Source organism: Alligator sinensis, unplaced genomic scaffold (assembly GCF_000455745.1).
Source record: "Alligator sinensis unplaced genomic scaffold, ASM45574v1 scaffold810_1, whole genome shotgun sequence".
In the NCBI taxonomy this organism is placed as follows: Eukaryota; Metazoa; Chordata; order Crocodylia; family Alligatoridae; genus Alligator; species Alligator sinensis.
This window is the reverse complement of record NW_005842691.1, coordinates 113,599-125,779: the sequence shown is the minus strand read 5'-3', so window position 1 is coordinate 125,779 and position 12,181 is coordinate 113,599. Positions and strand designations below refer to the sequence as shown.

Here is a 12,181-nt window from a genome sequence, read left to right as displayed (position 1 = left end):
AGCCTTTATGTTTAACAGTTAGGCATCTAAATAAGCAACCCTATTTTCCAAAATGTAAAGCACCCAGCAAATCCAACTGAAGTAAATGCAACTTAGGAGCCTAATTTTAAATACAAATTAAAAAGCCAATAATTTTAAAAGATTAACACAACTCCCTCTGTATACATCTAAATGGCACAAACCCAGCCATGTGTATTTGGGCACAGGTTCACAATTCTCTTACCTATGTGGACGCACAGATGTCCAGGCAGCTACTGTGTATGTTTGGCTAGCTACATATTAGCATAGCAAGTATATGGCTACATTCATAATAACCCTATCTCTAACCAAAACAAATAAAAAACACAAGGAAATAAGGGGTATCGTGCATGATTAGGGCATTTACCCAGGAAGCGCGCAACCCAGATTCTCAGCCCTCCTTACACAGAGGTTTGAGTTGGGGTTTCCAGCTTCCCAGCACAGCGATCTGTTAACCACCAAGCTAAAGGTTCAGCACTATTCAATCCATTCCCCCCCCTGAAGCTGGGCCACTGCCCCTTGCATTTAATAGTCACTGGATAAAATAGAAGGAGAGCAGCTGGGAAGTTACAGTCTACTGGGAACAAGGGTCCAGGCTAGAATCCAAAGGCTTCTCACTTCCAGAGCAGCAGCCATCACACATAACATGTGTAGAGCAGCTTGCTCTCTCTTCTCTGGCTCCACATATCTCCCTCTCTTGGCTGCACGTGGGGCCAGTTGCAAAAAAAAGGGAGTGGGGTAGGGGAAGGATCCAGGTAATACCTACCCTGTGGAACAGTGGTTCCAACACTGTACTGGGAAGTTCAAAAGAGTTGGGCAAGAGGGACTTGAAACCCAGGTCTCCCACTTCTTTGGTTAGCACCCTTACCACTGAGCTATTGCAGCTAAAAGATAGGAGGGTCCTCCTCTTCCTCCACATTCCCCTAAGGCCCACAGTTAATCATTCTGTTAGGCTACAATTTTGTGACTTATGCCTCTACTTTATGCACATGCAGTGTATGTATATATCTGCCAAGCCAGGAGATCTATTCTGCACCAGTAATAGAGTTTAATAGAAGTTACAACTTGTGCATAAGTGCCAAAAAGGCCACGTATGCAGCAGGAAAATTGCCTTTTATCCATACAAGAGGTAACAGAATTTCACCTATATAAAGACAAAAACTTGGAAGGCATTTGTGTTCCGGGCAAAAGTGATCTGGCTGAGTTACCACTGAAGATGGCTGATACCGTATTTGTGCACTAAAATATTCATATTTGTACTCCTGGTTAATTTTATTATTTATGATTCTATAACTTTGTATTATTTGTATAATACATATATGTATATATGTGTCTAATATTTATGCCTCTGTATAACTATTTTATACTTCTTTTGGGGATGGTAGTATATAAATAAACAACTATACTAATCTGGAAATAAATATAGCTAAACATTCACAATTAAAAATTAATCTGAAAAAACCTCAAGGCAGCCTTTATTTACTTAAAAAAGAAAAGAAAGGATCAACTCAAATTCTATAAAATTAAAATCAAAATAAATTGTTAGATATTCAGCTGTTAAAGAGTGACATCATATTACCGACTTGATTTAAAAAAAAAAAAAAATTAAGAGTCAGAAGGGACCTTAGTCAATCAAGTCTGACCCCCTGCCCTGGGCAGGAAAGAGTCCTGGGGTAAGATGACCCCAGCCAGGTGCTTGTCTAGTATCCTCTTCAAGACCTCCAAGGTAGGGGAGAGCACCACCTCCCTTGGAAGCACATTCCAGATTTTGGCAACCCTCACCTTAAATAATTTTTTTCTAATGTCTAATCTAAATCTGCTCTCTGTCAGGTTATGGCCATTGTTCCTAGTAACTCCAAGGGATGCCCTGGTAAACAGTGTCCCCTATTCCTTGCTGCCCCCTCCCCAATGAATTTTATAGATGGCTACAAAACCCCCTCTCAGCCTTCTTTTGCTGACACTGAAGAGATTGAGGGACCTGAATCTCTCCTCGTAGGATCTTACGTGCAGGCCCTTAACCATAGGAGTGGCCCTCCTCTGGACCCTGATGGAGCTATGACAGAGTAAGAGCATCTCAGGATCTGTCCTTGGGAAATAACTATGCACAATACACGTACCAAATCAAAGAGAAAAAGTATCTTTAGTAAAAATTCTGAGAACAACAAAAAACGCAGATGCCAAATCTGTTATGAACCTACAATACGATTTGATAGTCAATTCATCATCTAGAGTCACTGCAAATCAGAAACTAAGATTCCTTTCCCTTCTGGCATTGGTACAGCCACACCTGGAATAGCCTGTTGAATTCTAGGACTCATACGATCAGAAAGAATTCCCTCCAGCTGCCCTAACGGCAAAACTTCTATGAAACTGGAGAAAATAAATTAAAGGGAAAAGAAAATCGTAAAAGTAGTATGTACAACACTGTCAAAAACTGCCAGGGGCAGAAGTAAGTAACACAGCAATACCAGATCAGGGGAGTAACACAGTAATACCAGACCGTATGAAACAGTTCTTTGGGATAGTACAAAGCAGTAGTTCTCAACTTTTTTAGACTCAAGGCACCCCCCGGAATGTGCCAGCTCTTAGCTTTCACATGTTTTTTTCTGATTACAGAAAAATAAGTGTAATATCTTCCGGTGCAAAGAACTGAGAGAGACCATACAAGGTCAAAATGTTTCTGACACTAATTAAAATCTCTGGGTTTATCCCTAACCATGCCAATAATGTGTGGCACCCTTAAAAGGATCTCACAGCACCCCAGGATTGCCACAGTACTCACCTTGAGAATAAGGGGTACAAGGGATACAACAAAATAAAAATCAAGGAAATAAAAAATGTACTAATCAGCATGGAGGGAGGCACAAAAACCTTTCAACAATTGCACCAAGCACGATAGAGAATAACATATCACAAGGAAGTTATAAGTCTGAATGCTTGCAATTTTATAGCAACAAGATAAAACACTAGCAAATACACTATTAAGGAAAATCCTACAGTGAGAGAGAGATGGATTAGATAACAGTTTCAGTGTACTTATTCAAGCTAAAAGAAAAATCCCTTAAGACACAGGGTAACCCAGTTCTGTCATTAGAGAGCTATAACTTGTATCAATTAGGAAAGATAGTTGTCTATTCCTTCAGCTCTTAGACTCCTTTCAGAGCACGTCATTCTGACACCAGCTGACTTTTAAAGTGTTCTGGGGTTCCTCCCCTCCCCCCCTTTTTTAAACAGGGAATTATGATGACTAAAACTCTTTCACTACTAGCAATCATCTGTTTATATCTAGCTAAAGGAGATCTAGCAAAAAGAGAAAGAGATAATGAATTTATGTTACATTTTATTTGAATGGTCAAGCATTCGGGCATTTGGTCAGTGCAAATACATACATTACATAAGCAACAGTATACTTAACAGTACTTGTAGCTGCATAAGTGAGGGATAAACTCAACTCAGAGATTTTTTTCAGGGAATTGCTGACTTTGAAGCATTGCTGATTTTGTACTAATGCTTGTGAAGATATGTATGCTATTTTTTACTGCACTTCTCAGCAACAAATTATTATTGTTATTACATGTCAAATAGCTAAAATCTTCCTGGTGGTAAAAAGCAATGTTCAAACAACTCTCTCTCTCTCTCTCATAAAAATTATCAATAGATATATTTTAAATATAAAACTGAATGCTTAGATTAAGATATGAATTCATGCTATTAAAATAATTTAAGTTAAATACCAATACTGAACCAGTACATATTTGCTGCTGAAGTTTTAATGTCAAGCCAATGGCATTTGTGGATATTATTGGCTAGCACCTGGAATTAGACCCTCTTAAAATGCTAAGCCAACTCTAGGCAACTCTTAACTTTTACAGGGGCAGAGAAAACGTTTTTTGTTTAATTCAGCTACATCAGCTAATTCAAACCGACTAAACCAATTAGGAGTTGAAAACGGAAAAAGCTTGTTCTCTTCTATGAATAGAAATTGGATACGAGTTATACTAGTTCTAAAAATCTCAAAGGATATGGTGACAAACACATAGATCAATTTACTAACTGTGTTTAATACACCTTTTTAATATCAGTTTAGCAACATTACATTTCATTCTTTATATATTCATAATCTTAATTTTAGTTAAATAAAAAAAGACTGAAAATGCTATATGCATTAAATTCCAATTTCCATTCAAATAAAGCTTGAGATATACACACGAATAAAATATTTAATCATCTAACAAAAAGGAAATCTGTCACTCTCCATTTTTTAAATTAAAAATCTGAACAAGTGTATAATGGCTTATATAAATGTATACAGATGTAGACTACCCCTTGGTTAAGACAAAAGTAGTTGCAAGGCAAGACATTTCAGGGGCTAGGAAACTGTGAAAATGAACCTCTTTTTAAAAAATAACCATAAAGTACAAACACAAAACAAAATTTAAATTGATTTATTAAAATAAGGTTTCCAGTTGTCTAAGTTTTTATTAAAATAAGTAAAGTAAATCACCTTAAAAAAAAATCTACTTTGAAACTGCATCCACTGGATGCTGTTGTAAATTTTTGTAAAATTGAAGAGATGCAAGATCTGACACATGAGCGTTCTAAATACAAATGAGTCGACATGCTTAAGAAATCTCCTTCTAAGGTTTCTTTCAATGAAAGGAAAATTAGATGTACTACAGAAATCTGTAAGGTTCCAGTGCTGAGACAGGGATTTACACTTACCACATGGAACCAGCGAAGCATTTCCTTGTCAACAACAGTAGCTATGTTTGTGTGATCCTATTAAGTTTTAACAGTGCAGCATCAACATCAACAGAAAGTAACAATGCATGAGTAGACTGAAAGGTCATATTCCTCCACTTTTAAGGCTGATCTGGTAGTGGAAGACTTAAGCCACAGGAAGGGTAGAGAACAACTGCTACTAACAGCACTGACCAATAGGTAGAAAAAGGACATAAGTAAAGAATGCTGGTGAGGAAGGGGGAAAAAAAGACAATGAAATGAAGCCTTCCTCCTTATATGAATGAGTGGGGTATGAGTAAAGAGGGAGAAAAGTTCTTATAGGGAGTTACAAATTCTAAAAATAATGTCTCATTAGCAAAAAGATTTATAGAGATTTACAAAGTTGTGTTTGCTGGATTTACAAAGCATCTCTCCAAAAACCTCATGTGCAAGTAAATAAAACAACAGCTGTAAAGTAGACTAATGAAAAGAAACTTGTGTGTAGATATGTTATCAATTGCTAGGAGAACTTACTCTAATCAAATCTGGCCTATTTCTCCCGTAAAGGAAACTTCTAGTCTTGATTACACTTAGGAAACTTTGCACAGAAGCAAAATCTCTAGAGATTCTATACCTAGATAGTACCATAATCACTCATTCCTAGGTTTTATTTTTAGCCTATAAAACTTTTCTGTAGCTTGAACCCATTATCCCAGAGACTTCATAATACCCGCGTTAACCATTTGCGTCCTCTGCTTCTTTCATAAAGGGTGGGCAGGGGACAAGTCAAGAGGGAGAAGGTAAACATCATGTCATTAATGTATCCCCAAAATTTAGAATAGGTCCTGGAATATTAGGTCTGTACAGGAAATGAAAGGGAGTGCTCTTACTGTTTTGAAGACAGAGTATAATTTAATTACTCTACCAACAATACTCCAAAATTAATATGTATAACAGTTTTGCATGGAAGAACAGACTAGATATTCCTTCATAAATGCTTTCAACAATTAATATCTTACAAGTGGTATTAGAATAGAATATATTTATTCCAATTCCTAGCTTTTGAAACTACAGTTATAAAAGCTAGGAAATTTCAAGTAAACTCAAATTTTCCAACTTATTAGTGCATTATCTTTTTAAACAGTTACCATATATCCATGAAACTGATCAAAAATAAAAGTGGAATCATTTGTTTAATGTTAATTTGAACTTTGGACACCAGCAATTGGGGATCATCAATACCTACCTTAAGCTAATAATGTATCTTTTAAAAAAATACTTTTGTTTAATAATGACTATTCGCAAACAGATAAAATAGGTCTGTTTACTACATACACACAGCTTTTGCTAGGAGGGATACAGGCTTACAATAACAAAACATTAAAAAAAAAAAAACCCTGTAGTGCTGCACCACAGCACAGATCATTCAGTGAGGAATGACTAAAACACTTACTTGTCACCTTGAGAAAAGGTTCAACATCAAATTTTGAAAATCAGAAGTATAAACAAACTGTAAACAAGAGCCAATATAAAACCAAAAACCTTTGAAGACTTCTGTCCACTCAGTACTAGGGGGTGAGAAACACAGATTTTATATATAGATAGATCATAGTCTAATGAGAAAAAGACAGGCACACACGATCTTAGAGTATGATTAAAGAACTGTGGTATACAAGAAACAATCCTGAGTTATCATTTTGTTTAATAAATATATTTAATATTTTTATACATTTAGTAACGTTGAACCAGTGTTCCCAAACATCATTTTATCCTTAAGGAAATCCTGTTAAGTATGTGTAATAGACAAAGACACGGCAAACGACTTGCTTTCAATCACAGAAGTCAGTGGCTGAGCTAGTAGTAGTATCCTAGTGTCAGCTACCAAAACTTTTAAATCAAAATACAAAGTTTCTATGATTTGAAATCTATGCATTCTTAAAGTACCTGGTAGATACTCTAAAAACATAAATTAGGGTTTTAATTTTATAAAAGGTCAACTGACCTTTTATAAAAATTATAGTAAAATGTATATGTAAAGGAAATTTTAACCTAACTTGCCATTCATATAAACACACACACACACACAAATCAACATTAACAGAACTAGTATTTTAATGATGGTAAAGTGGGAATGAATACATTTAAATACACTTCTGAGAAGCTTCTTATAACAGGTTATCTACTAAAAATTATCTCCCTATAAAAACTTTTTTTGCTGCAGAGTATTTATATTTCTTTTGCTTCCTTTATTACTGACCAATGAAGTAAGCAGAAAGCCTGTAGATCAGTAATTCCCAACTAGGGTGCCTTGAGATCCTTCCAAGGGTGCTGTGAGGTACCTTACAACGTAACACAGTTAGGAGTACAAACATGATTCACAAGGTAAACCCAAAGATTTCAAATAGGAATCCCTACTGTTCCAAACTCTTGGACCAGTTGCAGTCTTTCTATATTCTCTAGAACAGGAGAATTGCTGTATTATTCCCCGCCCCCAGTCAAAAAACAGGTTTTTGACATTTTTGTTCAGAGGAAAGTGGTTAGGTAGAATACGCAGAGCAGGCCTCCACTCTGAAAGCTGTCCAATTTTCACTGAACATAATAAAGAGCTTGTGAACTTTTACAAGAGACCTGATGGCTCAAGCAAGATAAGAGCACAGATAATCAAATGGGCAGGGCATATCACAAGAACTGACAGTACGCGAGGCAGATTTTGGAAGCTGAGGAGGATATCAGATCTCAAGAAAGACCAAGGCAATGAGAAAATGATCTGGTAAAGATGTGACAAGGTGGAAGGAGACAGCATAAGACAGGAGGAGATGGAAGGCTGTAGTTAAGGCCATTCTAGGCCCTGGAAGCCTGCAAGACCACAGAGAAAGAGAGACAGACATGTCCCTTTATGAGCTGACCTGTACAGAAGCTTGCTTAGTACATTATTACTGAAGATTTGCAGCTTTGTGCTAGTGCTGTCAGACCTCCATATATGAGTGATCTTCTGAAAAGCAGTGGTGGCGTTACCTACAATGAAGCTCTTATATCATGGATTCAATCACCACAGTTCTGAAAAAGCACTGTGTCTAGGTGAGTGAACTTATCAACAGTTCAAAGCCACTCCTCTGGGAATGATGGAATCATCCAAGGTTAGAAAGACTTCCATAACTCTTTTCATTTGTTCATTATTTAGCAATCTTGGCTAGGTTATCAGTCTATGGCTACCTTTTATTTATTGATGTATTCAAAGAAAAATATCAGCAGCAAACTCAAGATCTTCAAACATATGATCTATCCACAGAATTCAAGTTTCTGTAGCAGGTCTGCTGCAGAGCAACATAAAACAAGGGGGAGAAGGAACACCCCTGCTGAAAATCAGTGGTAATTACCAATTAGTCCAGTATTTTTTGATTGGAGATGACAGCATAGTTATCCACCTGATAAAGTCTGGAAGAGCTAGATAATTTTACATGCATCAGCACTATTAACTATTTCACTGCTCACAATATACAAGAAAGAAGAGAAGTATCAGATTATGAAGATCTATGTTATCATTTCCCAAAGATGGGTGAAGAACTCTGAAGAATGTGTGAGATTTAGAGATTATCACATTAACAAGGATTTTATCAATAGATGAGGGGGGTCAAAGCAAGGGATGACCGATTTCAATTTTCCGAAAGAGGGACTGAACTAACAAAAGTTTGAGGAAAATGTTCATGAGGAATCAGCGACTGTCAATGACATTTACAAAAGCACCTTGTCAACTAGCAACCCGGTCAATACAACAGCCGATTTGGCAAGCTGTTTAAGGCTACTTTTGAGCCTCCTCTGCCAGTGTTCGTAAGTTAATGGTCATAGAGACATTATAACTTCCCTCCCCACAACACACACACTAAGAGCAGGAGGGAGGAATGAGTACTGGGTCTGATCTTGCAACCAGATTTATGGAGGGCCTCATGATTTCACTTAAAATCTCTTCAGATATAAGGATCTACCTGAAATAATTTAATCATAGGATTGGTACCTAACTGTATGAATAAAGCAAGAAAGCATTAAAACTAAAAATAGAATGCTGCCAAATGCAAAAGATAAAGAAATGATCATACAGATTTCCTTCATTTCTTTGTTATAGTAACTTTCAGTGTTACTTTTTCTAAATGCTTTCGTTGTCATTACAAGTATGATTTTTTAAAGATGAAAGCACTCCGACATAAGAGCCTCAATTAAAAGAACAAGTACGCTGCTTTGGAAATACTACTAGTTCCAAGCAGGTAATGTAGTAAAAAAACCAAGTGTTCAAAACACTGTAATGAAATTTAAAAATGGACACAAAGGGGACAAAATTTAAGTTTATTTAATTTAACCCTCTCCCTTCCTTTCAAAACTCTCATGTAAGCAATCATGTAATTATGAATAATGATAAAATACCTTAAACCAAGTAAATAAGATTTTTTTTTTTGCATTCTTACTCCTTTCTGCATTTTTAAATATATCCTTAACTTGGGTTTCTGCTCTGCTTAACCTCTAAGTTCATACTTAAGTGCCTAACCTAGTTACAAATGAATGAATGCTGAAACCTAAAATTCTGAGTTACATCCACAATAGAACCTAAAGTGCCCAAAGCTATCAATTATTACTGTGATACTTTTGTGCTTGTAACTACATAAAGAAAGTCAAATCCACCTCTTAATACCTTCAGTCACTAGTGAAGTCGTCTTGCCTTATTATTAAACATGATTTTTACCTAAAAATGTAGAAACACAACAGACTTCAAAAATATGCATTCAGATCAGACTGGGTAGTTATAAGCTAAGACCTACATTAAGTGTTGCAGTACTAAAATAAATTCCCTTTATGACAGCAATGTTTTCTAATATGATAAAGTACATTTCCAGCACAGTAGCTGAAGAATTTGAACCACTGACTCTCTCCCAAATTCTAAAACTAAACAAAATAGAGCCAAATCGTATTGTCAGTTATGATATAAATCCAGATTAAATTCAAATGCTAATTAGTTTAGATTTATGCAAATAAGTGACAGAATTTGGCTCAACTCTTAATCTTAAAGTTATGGGTGCTAGCACACCGAAATGTACTAGACATCCAGACTCCAGAAATCTGATGGGGGTCATAAACAAAAAGAAATATAGCAATGCAAACATAGTCTGTAAGTTTTATTAATAAAACTTTTGCCCCAAAGATAAGATATAGAGAAGGTAGGTTATTTTCAAAATACCTGTGAATCTGAATTGGGAAGACTGTAATATTCAGGGTCAGGTTGCAGTACCCTACACTGAAAATTACCTGACACCACCAGCAGTCCCACAGAATTCAATGGAAATACTTGTACATCGTGAAGCAGTCAATGTGACAGTATTGCAGTCTGGCATTAGAATATTTGTATAACATTGCTGCAATTAGATTAACTGAATGGTACAATGGCAAACCTCCATTCTAAAACAAGCAGATTTTATTTATTTTTTAATGTGTATGGATTCTGTTATTACAAGAGATTTTTTTAACAAGTGTGTGCACTGCTGTGTACACATGTGCATATGCATGCATCATTCACCCTTCAGTGAAGTTATTCTTAAGCCTAAATATCTGAGACGTTCGATTTTAAAATTTAGAAACTCCTGTTTTTTTAATATATACCTGTATTTATAAACATACCTCCCATGCTTCATAAAAATATAATAAACTATCAACACAGAAATTAAATGGCTATTAATGTATCTTCTTTAAAAGTAAAAAGATAGTTAGATCTTCCTGAAAGTGAAAGAGGCGTATCCTTCCCCAAGCTGGTACTAGGAATGTTCTCTCTCTGTTCTAAATACACTCACGGATGGTAGGACAATTTCATTCTCTAACAAGATCAAAACACACTTGGAGGAACAAGAAGCACTGAAACCGATACATTATATACATTGTAATACCATGAAAAATACAATGAGGTCATAACTATAAGTAACCAATGGAAGATACAAAAGATCTTTTTCAATATTAGTAGTCAAATAGGGAAGCCAATCAGAAACGCAGAACCTTCCTTTTGACAGCTACAACCTCTGAAAAGCCAATCCACATCCACAGCGGGTTGACTACCAGGCGGCAGCAGAGATTCATTGAAGAAATTCTTGAGGGTTCATTTACTATCAATTCTGAGTGCAAGTACAACCATATAAGGGACCGCTGATGTGAGCAAGACACTAACCAAATGAATGCAGAAGTCAGCCTTTACGGACAGCAACAGCAAGCTCACCGAAGCAGCACTGCAATTATGGACAGCAATCAGCTTTGGGGCAGTACTGTCCTAACTCCCACAAGACCTTACCCTCGTGCAAAGACACAGACACCACCTCCACCTGCAGCGCTACAGCAAGGCACAGCAAACATTTCACATGCAGCACAAGTTCATGACTGGCCACACTAGACACTATAACGCACAGGGCAGTCAGGACCCAGCTGCGGCTCTGCAGCCACAGCCGGCCGGCGTTCGACATGCGCCATGTGGCCCACAACACCTACTGCCATTCCTCAAAGAGCAAGTAGCCACTTCTCACAGGTGCGACCCGGCACTTCCAATGAGACCGCTTGCAAGACAGCAGCTGGGATCCAGGTACCCCTACGGCGAAATGCACAAAGCAGTGCCTGCCATGACAAGTGAAGGAGATTCCTGCGGTCTGGGATGGCAGGAGCTGCTGCATCCCGCACCCCAAGCTGTGGAGCCCGAAGTGATGGGCCTGGCATGATAGGCCAGGTGAGGTCTCTTCAGCTGCGGCACAGGACATGCCTCCTCTTGTCTGCCCGAGTGGGACCCCAGCCCGTGACAGCTGCAACCCCGCCGCGCCCGCCCGAGACCCGCCGCCGGCCCGGGCGCCGCGAACGCGGGGAAAGCAGCAGCAGCAGCAGCAGCCGCCCCAGCGCGCTACGCCAACTGCGGCCGACGCGCACACCTCGCCATTCAGAGACGCGTCTTGCGCCTCTCTCCCGCTCTACGCTAGCGTAAGGGCCTCCCCCTGCCGCTCATCAAAACACTCGCGAGTCCGGACGCAAAGAAGATGGCGGAGCAGGGCCCGCTTACGGCGCCGGAGCGGGCTTGACGCTGCGCTGTTTGCGCAGGGCCCCGTCAGGAGCACGGGGCGCTGCGGCGGGGAGCGTGCGTAGTGCGCTTGGTGAATGCCAATGGCCTATTTCCCGTGAGGGGAGGGGGGGCGGCTGATAAACAATGGTGCCCCCCCTGCGCGGCTCCCTTACCGATTCCTCCTCCTTCTCCATGCCCGTGGGCATCTGCGGCACCGCCCGGTTGATGGAGACGCAGTCGTTGAGGTCGGGCATGTCCTTGCCGCGGTAGATGGGCAGCGGTTTGGCGGCGTCTAGCGCCCGGGCGCGGAAGGAGAGTTTGCTCATTGTCTCCCCCTCACAATAACAGCCCGCGGCGGCGGGCGGGGGGCTC

At 38.9% G+C, this 12,181-nt stretch overlaps 1 protein-coding gene across 1 annotated transcript in view; it reads right to left on the bottom strand.

The window, feature by feature from the left end:
- EPC2 (enhancer of polycomb homolog 2) overlaps window positions 1–12,175 on the bottom strand; it is an 83,458-nt gene extending 71,283 nt beyond the window's left edge. The window contains exon 1 of the mRNA XM_006034009.3: window positions 11,983–12,175. Coding sequence (XP_006034071.1) covers window positions 11,983–12,135 — 153 coding nt within the window. The 5' untranslated portion in view covers window positions 12,136–12,175. The remainder of the gene's footprint in view (window positions 1–11,982) is intronic.
- Window positions 12,176–12,181: the final 6 nt, after the last annotated feature.